Raw genomic sequence first — 17,851 nt, 5'->3', positions numbered from 1 at the left:
GACTTGATCCTCCCCGTGACTGATTCCATGTCTTCCTTATTCAGTCAAAACTCTCAGCTGAGTCGCTGTGTCTTTTTAATAGTTTGGTTCTTTTAGCTTCTTGACTTGAAAATAGACATTATATTTAATTGAACCTGCACTAAATGATATTGTACAAGTATTTACAGTCTGTTTTTGGTCGAGTCTTTACTCTATAAACCACACCGAGGTGATTGTTCTTACATTATACGATCTGTTTAGCTTTTTCTTTGTTTCTTTAGTCGGTCAGTTTCGCTCTTCAGTTATTCATTTCTTTGTAATCAAAGGCTTAAAATCTGGCTGCAATGTGGTAAAATGATGGGATGCTGCATTATTTAAGTGCTCTGTTTTGTCTACTAGCGATTCAGTCAGAAATTGGCCGTGTTATTAAGATAATTGGCTTGTTAGCCGTCCGTTACCTTGTCTGCCTTTCATTGCTGGTTAAAAAAAAAGCTTGCCACAATTTTTTATTTTTTTTTTGCCATCTGTGTTTCTTTATCGGCACACTTATTTCCAGGTGGCTCTAACGGGGCACGAATGTCTGACAAGTGGTTGTTTGAAGCTCGGTGAAATGGGGGCAGTTGGTTTTTGGCAGTTGGTGCGTCGGCCAAATGGAGCATCATGCACCTGTTTAATTTCACTTTTCCATCGCCTTTTGTTGGCGTGCTTGTGAGAGACGCTTCTAATTATTGGCAGATTTCGATTACAATTACAGATGTGCACAATCTGATATTTAAATTTTTGTAACTGGAGCCGATGTTTTATTGTCAATTATACCTCTGAAACATGCAAACGACATAAGAGGTACTACATGAAGCATGTCGGTGGAGGAACTAAGCCTTTAATGCAGCTTCTAAAAAACGAGGTTAAGTGAATGAACTTTGAATGAAGTTCGCAAAGGTTTGAAACATCTTATATCTCACTGTCTCATGCAAACAAACAGCTGTAGAGATGACGAAGCTGATGTCAAATTACACGCTCCTGGTGTTGCAATTGGCCATGCAGATCACACAAGTTGTGCAATTAACTTGTACATTGCATGTTTCCGGACGAGACTCGAGGTCATACTGAAAAGGTAAACCGATAAACGAAGCACGGGAAGGTGCTGAGGCTGGTGTCAAATTACAAGCCATTGATGCCGCTAACATTTTAAACTCTTTCGTTGCTTTGATTGGCTTGTTTCAGACACACAAAGAGCTTTGAGTACGGTACAAGTGAAACAGACCATGAATAAAGGAATACAGATGTTTCCATTGAGAAACAATTTGCCTGCCAGATCTATTTTTAAGATCTTTGTAGGAAAAAAAGAAAAGAAAAGAAAAACCAAGAGAAACCCCTTCTCTTCTTATCACGTCTACATCGTCCTTTGATCACAACTTGAGGATTATCCTGTTTTTTACTTTGTTCTCCAGCGTCTTTCATCTCTCCTGTCACACTCCAGTGCAGACTGCCCAGCACAGCTGAGACGTAATCTTGTTTTGTTTTTTTTTTAATAAAGGACAACGCATCATTAGTTTCAGTCTGTCAACTCCCACACAATCTTCAATTCTGCAGAAACTCTGGTGTTTTTTGCTGCCATGCCTCTCCTTCTCTTCCTCCTGACACCTTGTTCGCTTTCTCCAAAGTTTTGACATATTTTTCTTCCTCCCTCCTCTCGTCTCCGCTTCCCTCTTTGGTCTCGCTGTTTCCCTCCTTCTGTCTTCCAGACTAAACATCAAGTCTGTTTTCAGACAGAGGAATTGTGTGTGTGTGTGTGTATGTGTGTGTGTGTGTGTGTGTGTGTGTGTGTGTGTGTGTGTGTGTGTGTGTGTGTGTGTGTGTGTGTGTGTGTGTGTGTGTGTGTGTGTGTGTGTGTGTGTGTGTGTGTGTGTGTGTGTGTGTGTGTGTGTGTGTGTGTGTGTGTGTGCATTCTTATCTCTTCTTTCTCTTACAAGTCCAGGCAGTCATCTCTGCTACACGGAACACTTGCAATACGTGGCCATCGATAATATTACATTATTAGTTACATGGTATTTTAGTGTATTTCAATGTGACTCACAAAGAAAAGCTTGAAACGAAAAAAGAATAAAATCCGGTTGTTTGATTTAAGATGCAAAAATGTGTGTGTATTAAAATAACTAGAAGTGATGAGATGATTAAGATCTAATAAGAAACGTCGGAACAACAATGTGAAATCTTACTAAATACTTCATGTTTGACGAAATGATTCAGGTCCAGTAAAACTGTGAGTACCATCCAGCCAACCATCAATTCATCCATTCACACCTTCCCTTTATGTTTGTCTTTGGAACATTTGTTTTAACGTTTGTTTTGAAATTAAGCCATTCAACCATTTATTCAGCCATCCAGGCATGCAGTCATAATTCCTTGTTATTTCATCATTCCAAGGATTCAGCAATCATCCATCCATCAATCTGTCTTGCCTCCATCCATACATCCATCCATCTATTGCACAACTTTCTAGCTGTCCATATATCCATCCATCCATCCATCCATGCAGCCATCTATAAATATATCATCCATCCATCCATCCATCCATCCATCCATCAATCATCCATCCATCTATCCAACTTTCTAGCCATCCATCCATCCATCCATCCATTCATTCAGCCATCCATCCAGGCTGTATGTATCATGTGCACATGTGGCAGTGTACAGTCCAGTCATTTCTGATTTACATAAAACAAGTTCATTTCACTCTTCCAGTGGCTTCCAGTAGTTTGCAACTAAGTGGAAATGATTGTGCAGAAATCTTTGTTCTCCTCAGGAAAAAAAGTGCAAAACAGTTGAACAATCAGCCTATTGAACATCAGTAAAATAAATCCATTAGTTCGTCAAGCAGCTGCAGTAAAACATCTGCAGCGAGTGGTATCACTTCTCCTGCATGCTCTGCCACAACACTCATTATTGTTACAATCACTCTATTAAACTACTTTTTTGCCCCCGACTTCTTCAGTGCATATGTGGCTTGATTGAGGCAGCAAATCTTCAGTCATTACTCCCATTTAAATTGGTTTGGCAGCACTCAAAGAGCATCTGCTTGGAAAGGCGTGTGAAGCCGCGAAGGCAGTATGGAAAATAAAGGACTGACGACACCAGCATGAACCCTTCCTACACATGATTAGGCAAACGCATTACTCACTGGCTTCTCAATTATCTGTGCTTCCAAATTTAAAGCTGGAAAGCCATGAAAACTCTTGTCAGAATATCTCCTGCACCATCCAAGAAAATACACAGATGAAATAGGAATTGATTTTTTTTTTTTTTTCATAGAGGGTGAAGGAAAGACTATGGAGTCGTTGAATCACGCTTCTTTTTTTAAGTCTGTAACAAATTGGTTTTCAAAGAGCATCGGGAGTTTTCAAGAGGCGGCGAGTCGCGTCATCATCTGAACTCTATTTTGGATTAATCTCTGAGGCTTGAGCTTTTGGGTCAGGCCATAAAAAGATTATGTCCTGTTTTGCTTTTTGTTTTTTGGACTATTTTGTGTTAGTTTATGATGAAGACATTCAAAACCGTCATATTAATTGATAATTAGATGACTTGTAAATTGATTTGCACAGACGATGGCAGAACATCCTCACAGATATGAAGCCGGGACTCTGATCTGTTAACTCATTCAAATTGCTTTTTTTTTTAAATTTTTTATTTTTTTCAAAACTCTGAGCTTTGTGACTCAGAAGAAGTCGAATCCAAGAGAAATTGTTGTGATATTGAATTTTTCATCATTGAAGCAGTAGATTTTGACTTTGAAAAAAAGAAAAGCAAAAAAGCAATAATAATAATTTGAAATACTGAACTGCTACAACACCTCACCTGTCTGTTAAAAATGAATCAAAGTTATGAGAAATACCAGATAAAACAGACAGAATCATCCATCTGTAATGAAAATGATTGTTTACTGCAAATTTAACATGACTTCACTTTTAAGAAAATCCTGCTCCGAGGTGTTAGTGAGAGAAAGAAATGGAGCTGTAAGGTTATATGAAGGATATCCAAACCAGTGAATGAGAGTTCTACATTATCATATTTGTTTTAAACTGACCAAATGTTACACGACGTATTTCTTTAAACTGTATCTTTCACTTCTGAGAAGAGTTTGAACATCCTGCTTTCACATCCTGTATGTTGCAGGTGTTAAACATTTTCACTGATGTCATGAAAAAGTGCCCTTGGTGTGAGAAACAGAATTACAACATATCAGCATACAGCATCTCTTTTCTGTGGAAATGATCAAATATCGTGAGCGTGTTTCACAGCTTGCGCAATTATATGTCTATAATGAAAGGTTTCCACTTCTGAGCCTTAGAAGGTATTAACTGTTCAATATAGCCAACAAATGCTGAGTCACATGAGATGGACAAAAAAATAAAATAAAATAAAAAAAACAGACAAAAAAACCCCAGCTGGCATCAGTTTGGGGCAAGAGAAAGAGCACTGTTATACTATGACGTCATCGACTCGAATGTTTGTCGCAAATATTCCAGGACATAATCTTACAATGTGTGGGCCTTATGGAAACAGTTTGGACACACACACACACACACACACACACACACACACACACACACACACACACACCCGTGCAGACAGACGTCTGGCTTTGCTCGAATTACGAAACCCCCCCCCCCCTTCTTCCTCTTCCTTCTCCTCCTCTTCCTCCTCCGGTTTCCACCGAGCAGACCCACCGTTTCCTCCCGTGCCCAGCTCCCGGTGCCCTCCCCGGTAACCGTCCGAACACTTTCACGCTGCTTTTCGCCGTTTCTCAGCTTCACTTCTTCAATCCGCCGGAGCCGAGCGTAAAGTTGAGCCGAGCGCAGCCCGCAGCGGCTCCGCGGCTCCGCGGCTCCCCAGACAGACAAATCAACCCTAGAATGACTTCAGGTCACATTGAAAGGCGAGAAAACCAGCCTGGGGGTCGTGGAATTTCACTAAACCGAGAGGAGGGCTCGGGATTTCAACCCGGTCAGGGCAGATGAGAAACGTTCAAGTTCAAAATCAAAGCGCAGAGACGCGTTTTCCTCCAAAATGCCACAAAGTAACTGTAACGTAGCGCCAGAAAGTAACATCAACCGAGTCGTTCCGTGAGGTCAGAAGCTTCATAAGTGTCACACGAAGACAAAAACCCGACAAACAAGCCCTGGAGTGTGAAGTTGGAATAGAAATAAAAAAAAAAAAGGTTTTCTCTCTCTCTGCATTTTGTCCCCGCGGAGCAGCACGAGCTCCACCAACACGATTTCAAGGTGGGAAACATGAACGTTGAGTGATAAAAAACACACGGAGACACAGAGAAAAGACATTAAATGCAAAGTTACTCACTGATTTCCATGGTCTGGAGGGACGTGTAGCGCTTGCAGTTACAAGTACAGGAGACATTGGCGGCGGTGGCGTTTAAAACACCCATCAAGTTCAACATCTAAAGTCTCCCAGAATCAGACATAAAGGCTCCCGCAAGGAAAGGAAAACACGCAGGAGTCGAGGAGGAGGAAGGAGGAGAGGAGAGCGAGGAAAAGCGCAGCAAACTCCCCCTATCAGCCAAAAAATCCTCCCTTTTTCTGCGCTCTCGCTCTCTCTCTCTCTCTCTCTCTCCCTCTGCAGCCTCCTCTCCGTCTGTTTCTGCTCTTCTTCCTCCTCTATCTATCTATCTATCTATCTATCTATCTATCTATCTATCTATCTATCTATCTATCTATCTATCTATCTATCTATCTATCTATCTATCTGGATCTGCACTTCAGCTAGTTTCGATGTCCGATCCCTTCCTTCAGGAATCAGCTTTTACGCATCCGTCTTTTCCGCCGAGTGACCGGCGACTAAACTACCGGGGGGGGAGTCTGTCTGCTCCTGTCCCCCCCCACCCCCCACCCCACCCCCTCTCTCTCTCTCTCGCTCTCTCTCTCTCTCTTTCATTTCCAATTTCCACTGGCTCTTTAGGCGCATCACACGTCTGCCAACGCAGCCTGACGCAAAGGAGATCAGAGGGGAAAAAGAAAAAAAATCACATGTGTAACAGAAAGAACATTTTTATTTGACATGGATGTGATGTCTGAGTTCAAACATTAGAAACATGTTTCAAAACTGTTTTCGCCCACTGCTGGCATGTTGTGTGCACATTGAAGTGTTGATATGTTGAAAAGTATCCTCACAAATGATGTGAATATAATCTCAGAGATTAAAATGCTTCACACCAACAGAACCGGGCCCTTCAGATCCGCCGCTGACATGCGTTTCGGGTTATCAGATTACCTGTGGTGAGCCCTGAGACTGTTTACACTTCTTCGTATCATGCGCTTTGGACTAACAACTTGAGATGGGATTGAGTTACTACTTCTGCGTCATTTCCGCTAAATGACCCGGTGCTCAGTTATGAGGCACCGTGTTGCTGCAAACTTCCCGGTGTGGACGTCCATGTTCTTTCCCATAGTCTCTTTGGAAAGTTTTTAAGACGATACAACTCAGACCGGCGCAGTCTCTTAAACGAAAACACAGCGCAAATTGATGACGTCTGAGGCCCCGTCCACACGAGACAAACAATCGGTTTTCTCCCCGTCGTTCTTAAAAAGTTTCCTGTCCACACGGGACACAGCTGTGTCCAGGCAACAGCATGGAAACTACACAAAATGATGATTTTCTTGCTTCTGTGGGTTCTTTTTTTACTGTTTTTAGTGCTGTAAAGCACCTTGTGACTCATGTCTGTGAAAGGTGCAATATAAATGAAGCTCTTTTCTATTCTATTCTAGTACATATGCCAGGCCTATAGGTGGCACTGTAACACTGCCACAAAAACACACCAAAAGTGGAAAAGAAGACACAGAGGAGGCAAAAATGGAGAAATCAACAACTCGAATATCTGGCCTGATTGAAGCAAATATTGTCAGTATCTTCTGCAGCGCCCCCTGGAGCAGGTCGTCCGCCATTGTTGTCATTGTTAAGTGATGCTGCGGAGAGGGTCGTGGGGTCGAGAGGCGGGGCGATGACATCATTGTTTTCAGCAAATGTGCATCTTGCCCATCCACATGTCAAAGCTGAGCGTTGCACATCAAATGTCTCCACTCTGGAACCCGTTTTCAAAACAAAAAACGTTTTCAGGCTCCGAAAACGCTGCGCCGTGTGGAGGACCTGACAAAAACGATGCGGTTAGTAGTAGTAGTAGTAGTAGTTTTTTTGGTCAACCAAATACAAAATGCAGCAACAAAGAAAAAGCAGAAAAATAAACAGGAAGACCGAAGGGTTTGGGCTGAAGATGAACATATTTTGTCCAACCCTGTACATCAGCGGTCTCTAACCCTGGTCCTCCAAGTCCTCCAGGTCCTCCAAGTCCTCCAGGTCCTCCAGGTCCTCCAGGTCCCCTCTCCTGCAGGGTGTAGCTCTCTCCCAGATGTAACACAGCTGATTGCAATGAGGACCTTGTTATTGGGCTTTTTCACCACCTAAGTGATGACATCATCATTAGATTCAGGTATGCTGAAGCAGGGAGAACTAAACATGCAGGACAGGGGTCCTCCAGGACCGGGGTCTGAGACCTCTGCTGTACATAATATACAGAAAGCTTCTGCTGTTGAAGTAACAGAAACAAAAACAACAAAAACTTGCTTCTTTTTTTTTTGCCATTCCAGAGAAACCAAACATAAACTGTCCTCTAAGGATCACAGTTACTTTTAATCTCATCCTTCCTCGATAGTTTTCAAAAGTGGTGAGCTTTAACTGCCTATTAAATATTTTAAGATTATCCAATTCTTTTAAGTTATCGTCCAGGTTCTTCCAAAAACTAAACCCTCCTTTGGAAACACATCTACTTGTTTTATTTGCTCTTGCCATATTTTTAACAAAAAACCCAGTGACCCCCGAGGCTGTATCGACTCGCTCTATGCTTGAATACTTCTGGATATGAGGTGGAAGATTATAATTTTGCGCCTTATACATGACAGCTAGTGTGTTAAGGTCGACGATATCGTGTATTTTTAGCATCTTTGGTTTGGCAAACAGGAATTGTTGAATCACAAGAGTCCTCTGAAGTAAAAAACTAAGATCAATACTTGTTTTATAATTATTTCCTCATATTTCCACACCATAATGCACATATGGAAGAATGAGGGCGTTATAGAATAAATTGAGTGAATTTTGATTCAGTACGGATCTGATTTTACACATGATGCCAGGATGTTTTGTTAATTTATATGCGGCTTCCAACTGAAATTTTCATCAAAAGTAATTCCTAAGCGTTTATTTACATGCACTTCTTGAATTTGTTTGCGGGTCATTTTAATGTGGGTTTCATGAAACAGTGTTGTCATGTGGACGAGGCCTCAGAATTCAGTACCGTCCTGAAAAGCATTGGTGACGCATGCTGTTCACGCTACAAAGCCTCTGGGGCACTTTGGTGCCTGTTCACACTTGTCTTTACCTCTGTTGTCATGAACCATCAGGCACTTTATTTTTTTTAAAGTTAAAAATTGTAGTATAGGAAAGTCGCAAAAGTGATTCTTTTGGCCATAAAGGTTGCAGAGACCTGAACCATACCAATAAATCACAGTGCATTAAACACCATCCAGATATGGAGGTTGGTAACAATTAATTTGGGAAATAGCCCAAATTATCGAAATGAACAAGATATTTTTGATTGATTATTTATCCAATGCAATCGGTTGGTCGGGCCAGTCACCCAAATACCCCATGTCACAAATGGTTTTGCTTTTTGGTCCAACAGAGATATGACAAGATCACAAAATAAAATGTAAAAACGACCCTACAAATCTCCTGCTATTACCTTCACAAATCAATTTAAATTTTCTAATTGTACTTAAAAGTGCTCATCAATTAGAAAAAATAAAATGCAAAAAGTCTTACTTGTGTAAACGGGGTACAATGCAACTTTCTGAAAATGCTTGAGCTCTGTCTCCGTGCAGACTGCAGAAATACTACGATGATGGAAACACTGCCACAGTGCAGATGCACCATGGCCACACCCACCAGTGGCCCGACATGAAAACAAAACGTTGTGTTTAGCGTTTCTGCAGCTGCCGTGTTTACGGACATCGTTTTCAGAAAAGCTTTCTGAAATGAAAACGCAAAAGCGATTTGTTTTCCCTCGAAACGTTGTCGTGTAAACGGGGCCAGAGGCGGAGCTTGTCAACAGGCAAGACAAGCCAGCTGCTTGAGGCCCCCAGGCCACTAGGGGGCCCCCGAGGGCTGACCAACTTTCAGTTTGTGACCATTTTGATTTGATGTGTGTGTGTGTGTGTGTGTGTGTGTGTGTGTGTGTGTGTGTGTGTGTGTGTGTGTCCTCTGGGGGCCAGACAGCGTTCCGTCAGCAGTGTGATTGACGGGCTCCGAGGACCAACGGGGCCCGACTGTAGCAGCTCGTCTCATCTGAGTCAACTTTCTAATGAGGTCTTCTGAAGTTTCCCGCCGCACCTTAAGGCCGTTTTATTGCCCAGCTGGACTCTCCCAAGCTCTAATCATGTAGACAGAAACAAGTTCATCAAAATCAAAATCCATCGCTGGGAGGGCGTGAAGGGAGACGTCGGTTAAGAAAAGAAGGAGATTACAAGGTTTTCCTGCATGTCTGCTCTGGAAAACAAACGCTGTCTGAAGATTCAGGAGAGACTGGATTCAATCGCTTCAACCAAATGACAAAATGTCCTCAAAAACATGTAGAGAAGATGTGTAGGAGAGGATGAAGTGGGTGGAGACCAGTGTCAGAGCTGATGTGTGACGGAGGTTTGCAGGGATGATGAATAGGAAGGTTTAGCAGACAGTGGAGATGTTTGGTTTGGAGGCGGTGGAGAAGACGGGAGGCTGAGCTGGAGGTGGATCATATCGTCATCCAGAGCGACCAGGATGGATTCGACATGAGCAGATAGCAGCTGAGCTTCAGATCAAGTTTCCCACAGTCACATCCGGGATTGCTTTTCTTTGCTCAAACAAATCCTCAGTTTTCACCTTTTTTCCCACCAAATAAAATTTGTCTGGAGCCGTTAAACATGTTAAATATCTGCAATGAGGAAAACAAAACGCGACACATACAAAAACAGGTTGTATTCATCAGGCATCACTGGTACAAATTAGACATACTTTATTACATTTTGTGGGTGTTTGGGTTATTTTTGAGGATTTTTCTTGTTCATGGATTTTCCCACTTTTACCATTTCATGTATTTTAGCTATTTATGGTGGTTCTGTGTTTCCTGATGTTTAAAGCAGTTTTAGCTGAAGTAGCAGCTTTTCTTAACTTTTCCACTTCCTTTCCTTTTTTCCCATTTATTTATTTTCCTCCCCAAAAAAGTGTTCCAGCCATTTTAATCATTTTAGTTTGACTGATTTCTCAAATTTTTTAAAGCGTGATTTAATTTATTCTATCAATGATTAGCAATTGAAGCTATTCTGGATATTTGAGCTGTTTTCCCTTTTTTAGCTGCTTTTATCCTGGAGATTAGACCATTTTGGACCCATTCCTGAAGCTTCTTGGAGCCGCTGCAGAGGAGCTGAGGAGCCACATGTGGCTGCAGAGCTGCAGGTTGACCTCTGGTCTAGTAGATTCATCAGTCCGGTCAATCCCAAAGTTCGTACCTCATTTGGTCGCTTCTTTTTTCAATTTTCTGCTGCAAGTCACCTTCAAACTTTCTCCATTCATTCCATAAAAAAACCAATAATGAAGGATCACTGCGCTCGCCTTTAGCTCTTATGGATTTGTTTCTTGACATATACTGTGAAAACAGTAAATATTTATTTTTGGATCGTGTGACACTGTTCAATTATGCGTACGTTTGAATTTGGCCAGCAAGTCATTGTAAGTGAGAACTGGTTCTCGATTGACCTACCTGGTAAAATCAAAATAATGGTGCTTTCAGGTTTTCTCTTTTGTGTGGAACCAGTTGAGTAACAGAGTACTTTTGGTAAAAGGACAAGACATTCACAAAATGTCTTCCAAAACCAATAACTGAGTCTATTTGACTGGTTTCAACTGTTTTGAGACAGACTTCTTAGTGCGGGTCACATTTTTGGATATTATTGTTATTTAAGCGACTATAAATTGGAGCTTCCAGGGAACCAAGTCTGCCCGAAAATACACATCAACCACAATGTGTTTGGGCTTTCACTGCCCCCTGCTGGTCACCATCAGAAAGCCTGAAAGGTTCAGTCAAAGAGGATGTTTTCTATTGACCAGTTAATAAATTATACATGAAACATTGTTTTCAATATTGAAATGAAAAAAAGAAGAAAGACAGTAAGTAGCTCCTATATTCCTTTAAAGGGATGGCATAATGGGTTATTACAATTTAATTAAATTTGATTTCTGAAAAAAATCACCTTCAATATAATTATATTAAAAGTAATTATTACTTTTAACTCTTGAAATGGAAAAACTTACATTGTTTTGGAAGTTAATCAATGTCCAATTGATGTTACTGCAAATGATAATACCAGATCAGTTGTCTTTCATATAGTAATTTTGTTATATTATTATTATTATTATTTTGTTGTATATAAGAATTTCATAGTGGAAATGTGGCGTTATAATGTGCAAACTGTGTTTATTTAAATTGTTTGATGTTGATGTATGTATTACTATTATGATTTCACTTATTTTGAGGATTTTGATTTTGTGGTATCTGTATTATATTTCACAGTTTTATCTATCTATAGTTGGGTGATATGCTATCTCATATACTAAAGACATTGGTATAAACAACTGAATATAACTAAGATAAATCTTTAAAGATAAAGATAAATCTGAGGAGGAGTAAATTTACCTTAATTGAATCTGTGAAATAAAGATTAAAAATAAAGTTAATGTCTCCACACAAAGACACACCCTATTGAAGTCAAAAATATTTGTTGAAATCACAAGACTCTGTGATTTCTTTTGTTTTTGGGAGGGGACACAAATAATCTAAGTAATGTGAGCCAATGTTTTGAAATTCATCCACATAAAAAACCAACAATCTTATCTTTATTGTATTTGAAAACACAAAATACTACAGTACCCATACGCCATCAGCGTTCCCACTAAGCTCACTTGACTAGGATTTTTTTTTTCATGTAAAAAAAAAGAAAAAAAAAAGTTGTTTAAAGCCGTCATATCATCCATCTTTTCTCCTCCTCCTCCTGGTCTGGTCGGTCCAGAAACCTTCAGTATTCACAGTTTCTAGCTCCTCCTTGATTTTCCTCATTTGAATATTGGATCATAGGAGCTGCATTCACAATCTGCTGTGTCTGTGTGAGCTGGACTGGCTCCGCCCACACATGCCCATCTTGGGAAGAGGAGGAAGTACTTCCTCTCGTGGTGCCATGTGCCAGAGCAGAGCTGCCTAATTGTGGGAGGAGTCAAAGGGAGGGCCTACCTTGATTGGGATTGGCTAAACCCCCGATGACACTATATAGGGTTTGAGTTCTGATTGGCTGGTTGGAGCAACACACTTTTTAAAACCTGAAACAAGCCAGGGAGAGAGAGGACAGACTGTCTTCACTTCTGGGGTGTCAGTCCAGGTATGGGGACGATTAGTACTGTTAGAAAACCTTTAGGAAGTGAATTTTGCATGATATGACCCCCTTAAACAAAGAAGAATCTGACTTGATCATCATAAATATATTTTGCAAAACGTTGCCTAATATTTTCTAAGTAGATCTAGTAGAATATCAATGTTTTCCATTTCTTTTATAATCCTCCTCCCCTTGATGAAGCACCACTACATCACGTCCTGATGTCTGTCCCATTAATAAAAGACAACAATGTCCTTTCAGACGGACTGGAGCAGTCAGAGCCTCTGTGGCCGTCGCCTCTTTATCCGCGTAACGTAAGACCAGAGACAAAGAGCGTCTCAATCCGTCGCTGTTGTCTGCCGAGGGGTTTGGCTCCGGCATGAGGCTGATAATCAAACTGGCAATGAGTCAATTTACCGTCTGAGGAGGTCTGAGTCACCCGAATGGACAACCAGGTGTGGTCATCCATTGTGTCTCTGCCTCTTTCTCACTTCTCTTCCTTTGAAGACTGAAGTGGGTGAATCATCGGGTTGAGGACTTGCTCTTTCTCTGCCCGCCTGACTCCGTCTGAGAGCGAGCCCATCAATTTATCACCGTCTTTTCTGAGGCTCAGACAGAAAATGGCACTGTAGTGAAAAGTGGGGAAGAGGGGGAGTCCGTGTTTTCAGGATCTGGTGAGAAGATGAAACACAATCCACCAAGGTCAGTTTGAGTAATAGATCCTTGAGTTTGGCTCATAGTGGCACAGCTTGTTGTTTTGTTTTTTTTAGTGTGAGACATCAGAACCACGCAGTTGTACGTTGAGAAGTAACTGCAGCCTGCACAAAGCAGAGGTGTTACATGGAAGCCATGAGGCGGGAGGTCATGGTAATCCAAAGAAGTACAAATTATAAGACATTTCTCTTTCTCTGTGAGTATAATGGCGTCTTGAGGCAGATTGCTAAACCCTCGCTGCACATGGCGAAGACCAATAAAAGAGCAAAGGCTTCATCCTGTCATGAATGTGGTTTCTTACAAAGAGAATACAATTGTTTTTGAGGGAAAGGACATTTCAGAACGCCACTCAAACGCCACAGACGATCACGACATGATAGAACAAACCTGAATAATGTCCTCAGTTTCAAAAGGTTTGGAATCAACAAGAAGAGATTCAGTAGCACCGGCCGATAGTACTCGATAAGTTAGAGTACTATGGAGGAAATGTTGTGTTGCTAGTATGTCCTCCATACTGCCACTCCGAAGCAAATACAGATAGATAGATAGATAGATAGATAGATAGATAGATAGATAGATAGAGAGAGAGAGAGAGAGAGAGAGAGAGAGAGAGAGAGAGACTAATGATAATGTAATAATAACATGTAAGCATGATATAAACAATAATAGTTAAAAAGCATCAATAAAGTACCAATATATTGATAAAGTAACAATTAAGTACCAGTAAAAGTGGAAACGTGTCAATAAAGTAGCAGTAAAAGTAGAAAGAGTATCAATAAAGTAGCAGTAAAAGTATCTGTCTCTAACTGATCCCCGGTGGTGTTGCCAGGTTACTGGTCGAGGGAAACGTTTGGCTCCAGTTCATCACCACATGAACCAACATCCAGACACGGGGTGTGACACCGTCTGCTCTGACGTTTCTTTGTTTTTAAATGCATGTTTTCATTATCTTGCTGTTTTCATCTATTTATTGATTGGTGTTTTAAGTTGCTGTGTTTTCTACCTTAAGCATGAATTGAAGCTCTGAGATTTTATTTATTTATTTGCCTGCAGTGTTTTTATCCCCCGTTGCCCCTGAAGAGACAAAAGACACACGGATCAAACCCCCAGTGTCAATCAATCGCCAGCGAGCAACAAGTACAACAGGCAAGAGGAGAAAAGGAGGAAAGCGGAAGCCAGAAAGTGAAAACGCAAGATTTTTGTTGCATTTGTGGTGTCAGTGCTCGGAGTCACTGGCAATGCAACTTTTTGAGAACGGCTCCCAAAGTGGAACTTTCTGAAAACACACCAAAATCCTCATTCTCCATATTGACGGCAGAAACGCTGCTGCTACGCATGTGCACCACATAATAAGTAAATAGTTCTTCTGCACATGCTCAGTAGCAGGACAATAGGCACAATGTGGTGTCATGACTCCCAGTCCATATTCTCCTGGGACTTTTATTTTGACAGTCACCGTAGTAACAATCCAACTGGGTCGTCTGTCCACAAGAATGTCAGTGAACTCCTGTTATTATTAATGTTTATTTGCGTATTGTTCTGTCCGGTTTCGTCACCAAAACAAACAACAGCACCCACTAGTGACCCAACATGAAAACTGCAAAATGTGAAGAAACTTTTCTGCATAAATGCTGCGTTTTCACTTGAAAATTTATAAACTGTCTGTGAGATGACCTGTAGAAAAACTCAACGCAGAATCCTAAAGGAAACCAGAGTTTGTACCATTGTACCATCTTATTGAGATGCAAAAAATACCCAAATAGATTTGTAATGATGACTAAAAAGCCTGCATGTAGAGAATTAAACTTAAATAAATTGATAAAATTGCAAATTAATTATACTTTTGTAATTTCCTGCCTTTTCCACTTCTGAAGTGAACTTTTCATCACACAACGTGTCCCTGAACTCACCATCCAGTCGCTTATCTCATTTATTTTCTGTTGTTTGGTGCTGAGCAGGTCGAGTACAGAGCTGCCGACTTTTTTTGTTTATTTTTTTTTTCAATATCTTTTCCACTGAAAATAGCAACGTGAAAACAATCCTCCGGGGCTCAACATTGTGCTGAAACCCACACACATCCCCGGTTGCAGATCCCAGTGACGAGGCCCCCTGCAGAGGGAACCGTTCTTATCACGTCGTCACTTAATTCATCAGGAAAACAAGTTGAACCGACTTCCCTCCAACTCGTCACCAGGCTGGCAACAAACATTTCATTATTTTCTTCATAAATAAGCATTTCTTAGAAAGCACATCACAAGAGTCACAAGAGAGTGAGAATAATAATGGGCTGACTGCTCGCTGGCACAATATGTGCATGTTGTTGTGTATGATGTAAAAATAGGACTGAAACAGTAAATGATCCATGTATATTTTGCACTTTGTGATAAAAGCAGAAGGAAAAATAAAGAATTGACAAAAGAGAAATTTTCTGAAAATGTTTCATATTAAATAGAGGAAATGAAAGCAGGAGAAAAAAACCCAGCATGCTTTTTGGACTTTTCATTGTATTTTGCTCCAGAAACTTTCTTAAAAACAACAGGATGTTAAAATGGTTTAAGTGAGACTTTTCCAAAAAGTACTTTATTTACACGCCAACACTTCAGGTGAGAAGGCAACGTTTTTGTGTTTTCCTTTCAGGAAGGATGTTCGTTTCCACGGAAATGGCAAAAACAATGTAGTTTTCACGTTGGGCCTCTAGTGGGTGCTGTTGTTTGTTTTTGTAATGAAATTATTACACAATACACTATAAAAGTTAACAATGGAAAAACTATATACTAGGGCCGTGGTGTTCAAGTGCAGCAGCAGCATTTGTGGGATTTGATTGGACTTTTTTAGAATTGGTATTGTTTTGGGTTTTGTTTGGTTTTTTCATTTTTTTTTTCATTTCTCTTGTAAATTGACAAATAAAAACTCTTAAAAATCTCTTGTTTTCATAAAGTTTACTGTTGAATGTTAGATGATGTTTGTATCGAATCTGTCCAGTAGGGACTTTTTACAATATTTTCACCTTTTTGTGATCGATTAGATTTCCTCTCAAAGTGGAAGAATCTGTGTAGTTTCCATCTCCATGTTTTTTTGTTTAAGAATATTTGTTCAAAACGATGAGTAGAAAAAGGGTTTCTCTCCTTTACCACTGTGGACTTTTTGACATGGACACAAAGGTAAAGCTGATAACGTTACAAATGGCCGCATTCCACTTCGGTGAGCCAGCGGCAGGGTCTCTGGTTTTGTCTGCTTGCTTCCTGCAGAGACAGATTCATTAAATGAGTTAAATATGTTAAAACTCTCATTTCAATGGATCATTTCGGTGTGTGTTGATTTTTCGAGATTTCTCACTACGTGGACTCGTTCATATTTCATGTTTACGTCAAAACTGAGTGGGATTCTTTGTTTGCAGCAGGATGATTTCTTCTCATGAGGGTTCTGTTCTCGTACACGTATCCCATGACAGTGTGACAGACTCGCATGTTTCGGCTTGTCGCAGCGGGAAAAAAGCATCTGATAACACGAAATCTGCTGCATTCCATTTCCTAACAATCTCATTCTTCATTGTGCTTCTTCTTGGTGTTTTTCTTGCAAACGTTCATCTTTCTTATTTTACCTCTCATGTTACTGCCTTCGCGGCATAGTGGTGTAGTGATTCGCTCTCCACCCTCACAGTGGAAAATATCTGGTTTGAGGCCCCGTTTTCACAGCAACGTTTTCAAGTTAAATTTCAAAATGTTTGTGGTCCGTTTACATAACTCGTTCTTCTGCACATGCTCAGTGGAGACAGTCAGAACAAAGTTCCTTCCATGGTGTCACATGAAAACGATGCGTTTGCTGTGAAATGTTGTGTAAGCACGGTCTCAGAGATACAAAAAAACAATAACAAAAAACACACAACCCATTAACAGATCATGTAGTTTAGGGGCGAGAGAAACAGCACTGTTATTGGAATTTGAAAGTTATTTGAAAGAACAAAGCACCATTTGTATGACAAATCATATCGCAAATAATGGCATATGGCGCATTTCACCTGGCATCACGTCGCCGTACTGCTGACCTCTAGTGGCTGGAAAGTGTATCCTGGAAAAATAGGACCTGTGATTATCTTGATGGATGGATAGATAGACAGATAGACAGATAGATAGATAGATAGATAGATAGATAGATAGATAGATAGATAGATAGATAGATAGATAGATAGATAGATAGATAGATAGATAGATAGATAGATAGATAGATAGATAGATAGATAGATGAGGGATGGATGGATGGATGGGTTCCGTCTTTTCTCACACTGCACCTCTCTTCGTGAGTGTTTTCTTTCTCATCCCCCACTTTACAGATTTCGTTCCACTCGTCCTCCTGCCTCTCCGCTTCTCCCTAAATTTAATTCGATAAGCAGGGAGAGACGCAGAATCGCCAAGACGAAGGCGAACAACAAACTCCCTCTGTTTGTCTGAGTCCAGGTGTGCAGCAGTGTGTGTCTGATGTGTGTGTTCTGGGTAATAGCCGTCACAGTCTTAGGTGGCGGCCAATCCCGTTGCAGGTGGGATTAAAGAGGGATTAAACGTGTTTCTCCATGAAAGCAGACAGACAGACGAGCACTAATCTGACTTTAGCCCTGCACCGAAAAACGGCAAGCTTGAGCA

At 40.7% G+C, this 17,851-nt stretch overlaps 1 protein-coding gene across 1 annotated transcript in view; it reads right to left on the bottom strand.

Moving 5' to 3' along the window:
- Nucleotides 1-5,833, bottom strand: part of pmepa1 (prostate transmembrane protein, androgen induced 1) — a 40,152-nt gene extending 34,319 nt beyond the window's left edge. Inside the window, exon 1 of the mRNA XM_080460714.1 lies at nucleotides 5,338-5,833. Within this exon, the coding sequence (XP_080316840.1) occupies nucleotides 5,338-5,434 (97 nt within the window). The 5' untranslated portion in view covers nucleotides 5,435-5,833. The remainder of the gene's footprint in view (nucleotides 1-5,337) is intronic.
- Between the last annotated feature and the right edge of the window lie 12,018 nt (nucleotides 5,834-17,851).

Source organism: Lipophrys pholis, assembly GCF_963383615.2.
Source record: "Lipophrys pholis genome assembly, chromosome: 4".
Classification (NCBI taxonomy): Eukaryota; Metazoa; Chordata; class Actinopteri; order Blenniiformes; family Blenniidae; genus Lipophrys; species Lipophrys pholis.
The sequence above is the reverse complement of the archived record's forward strand: the minus strand, read 5'-3'. Positions and strand labels throughout refer to the sequence as shown.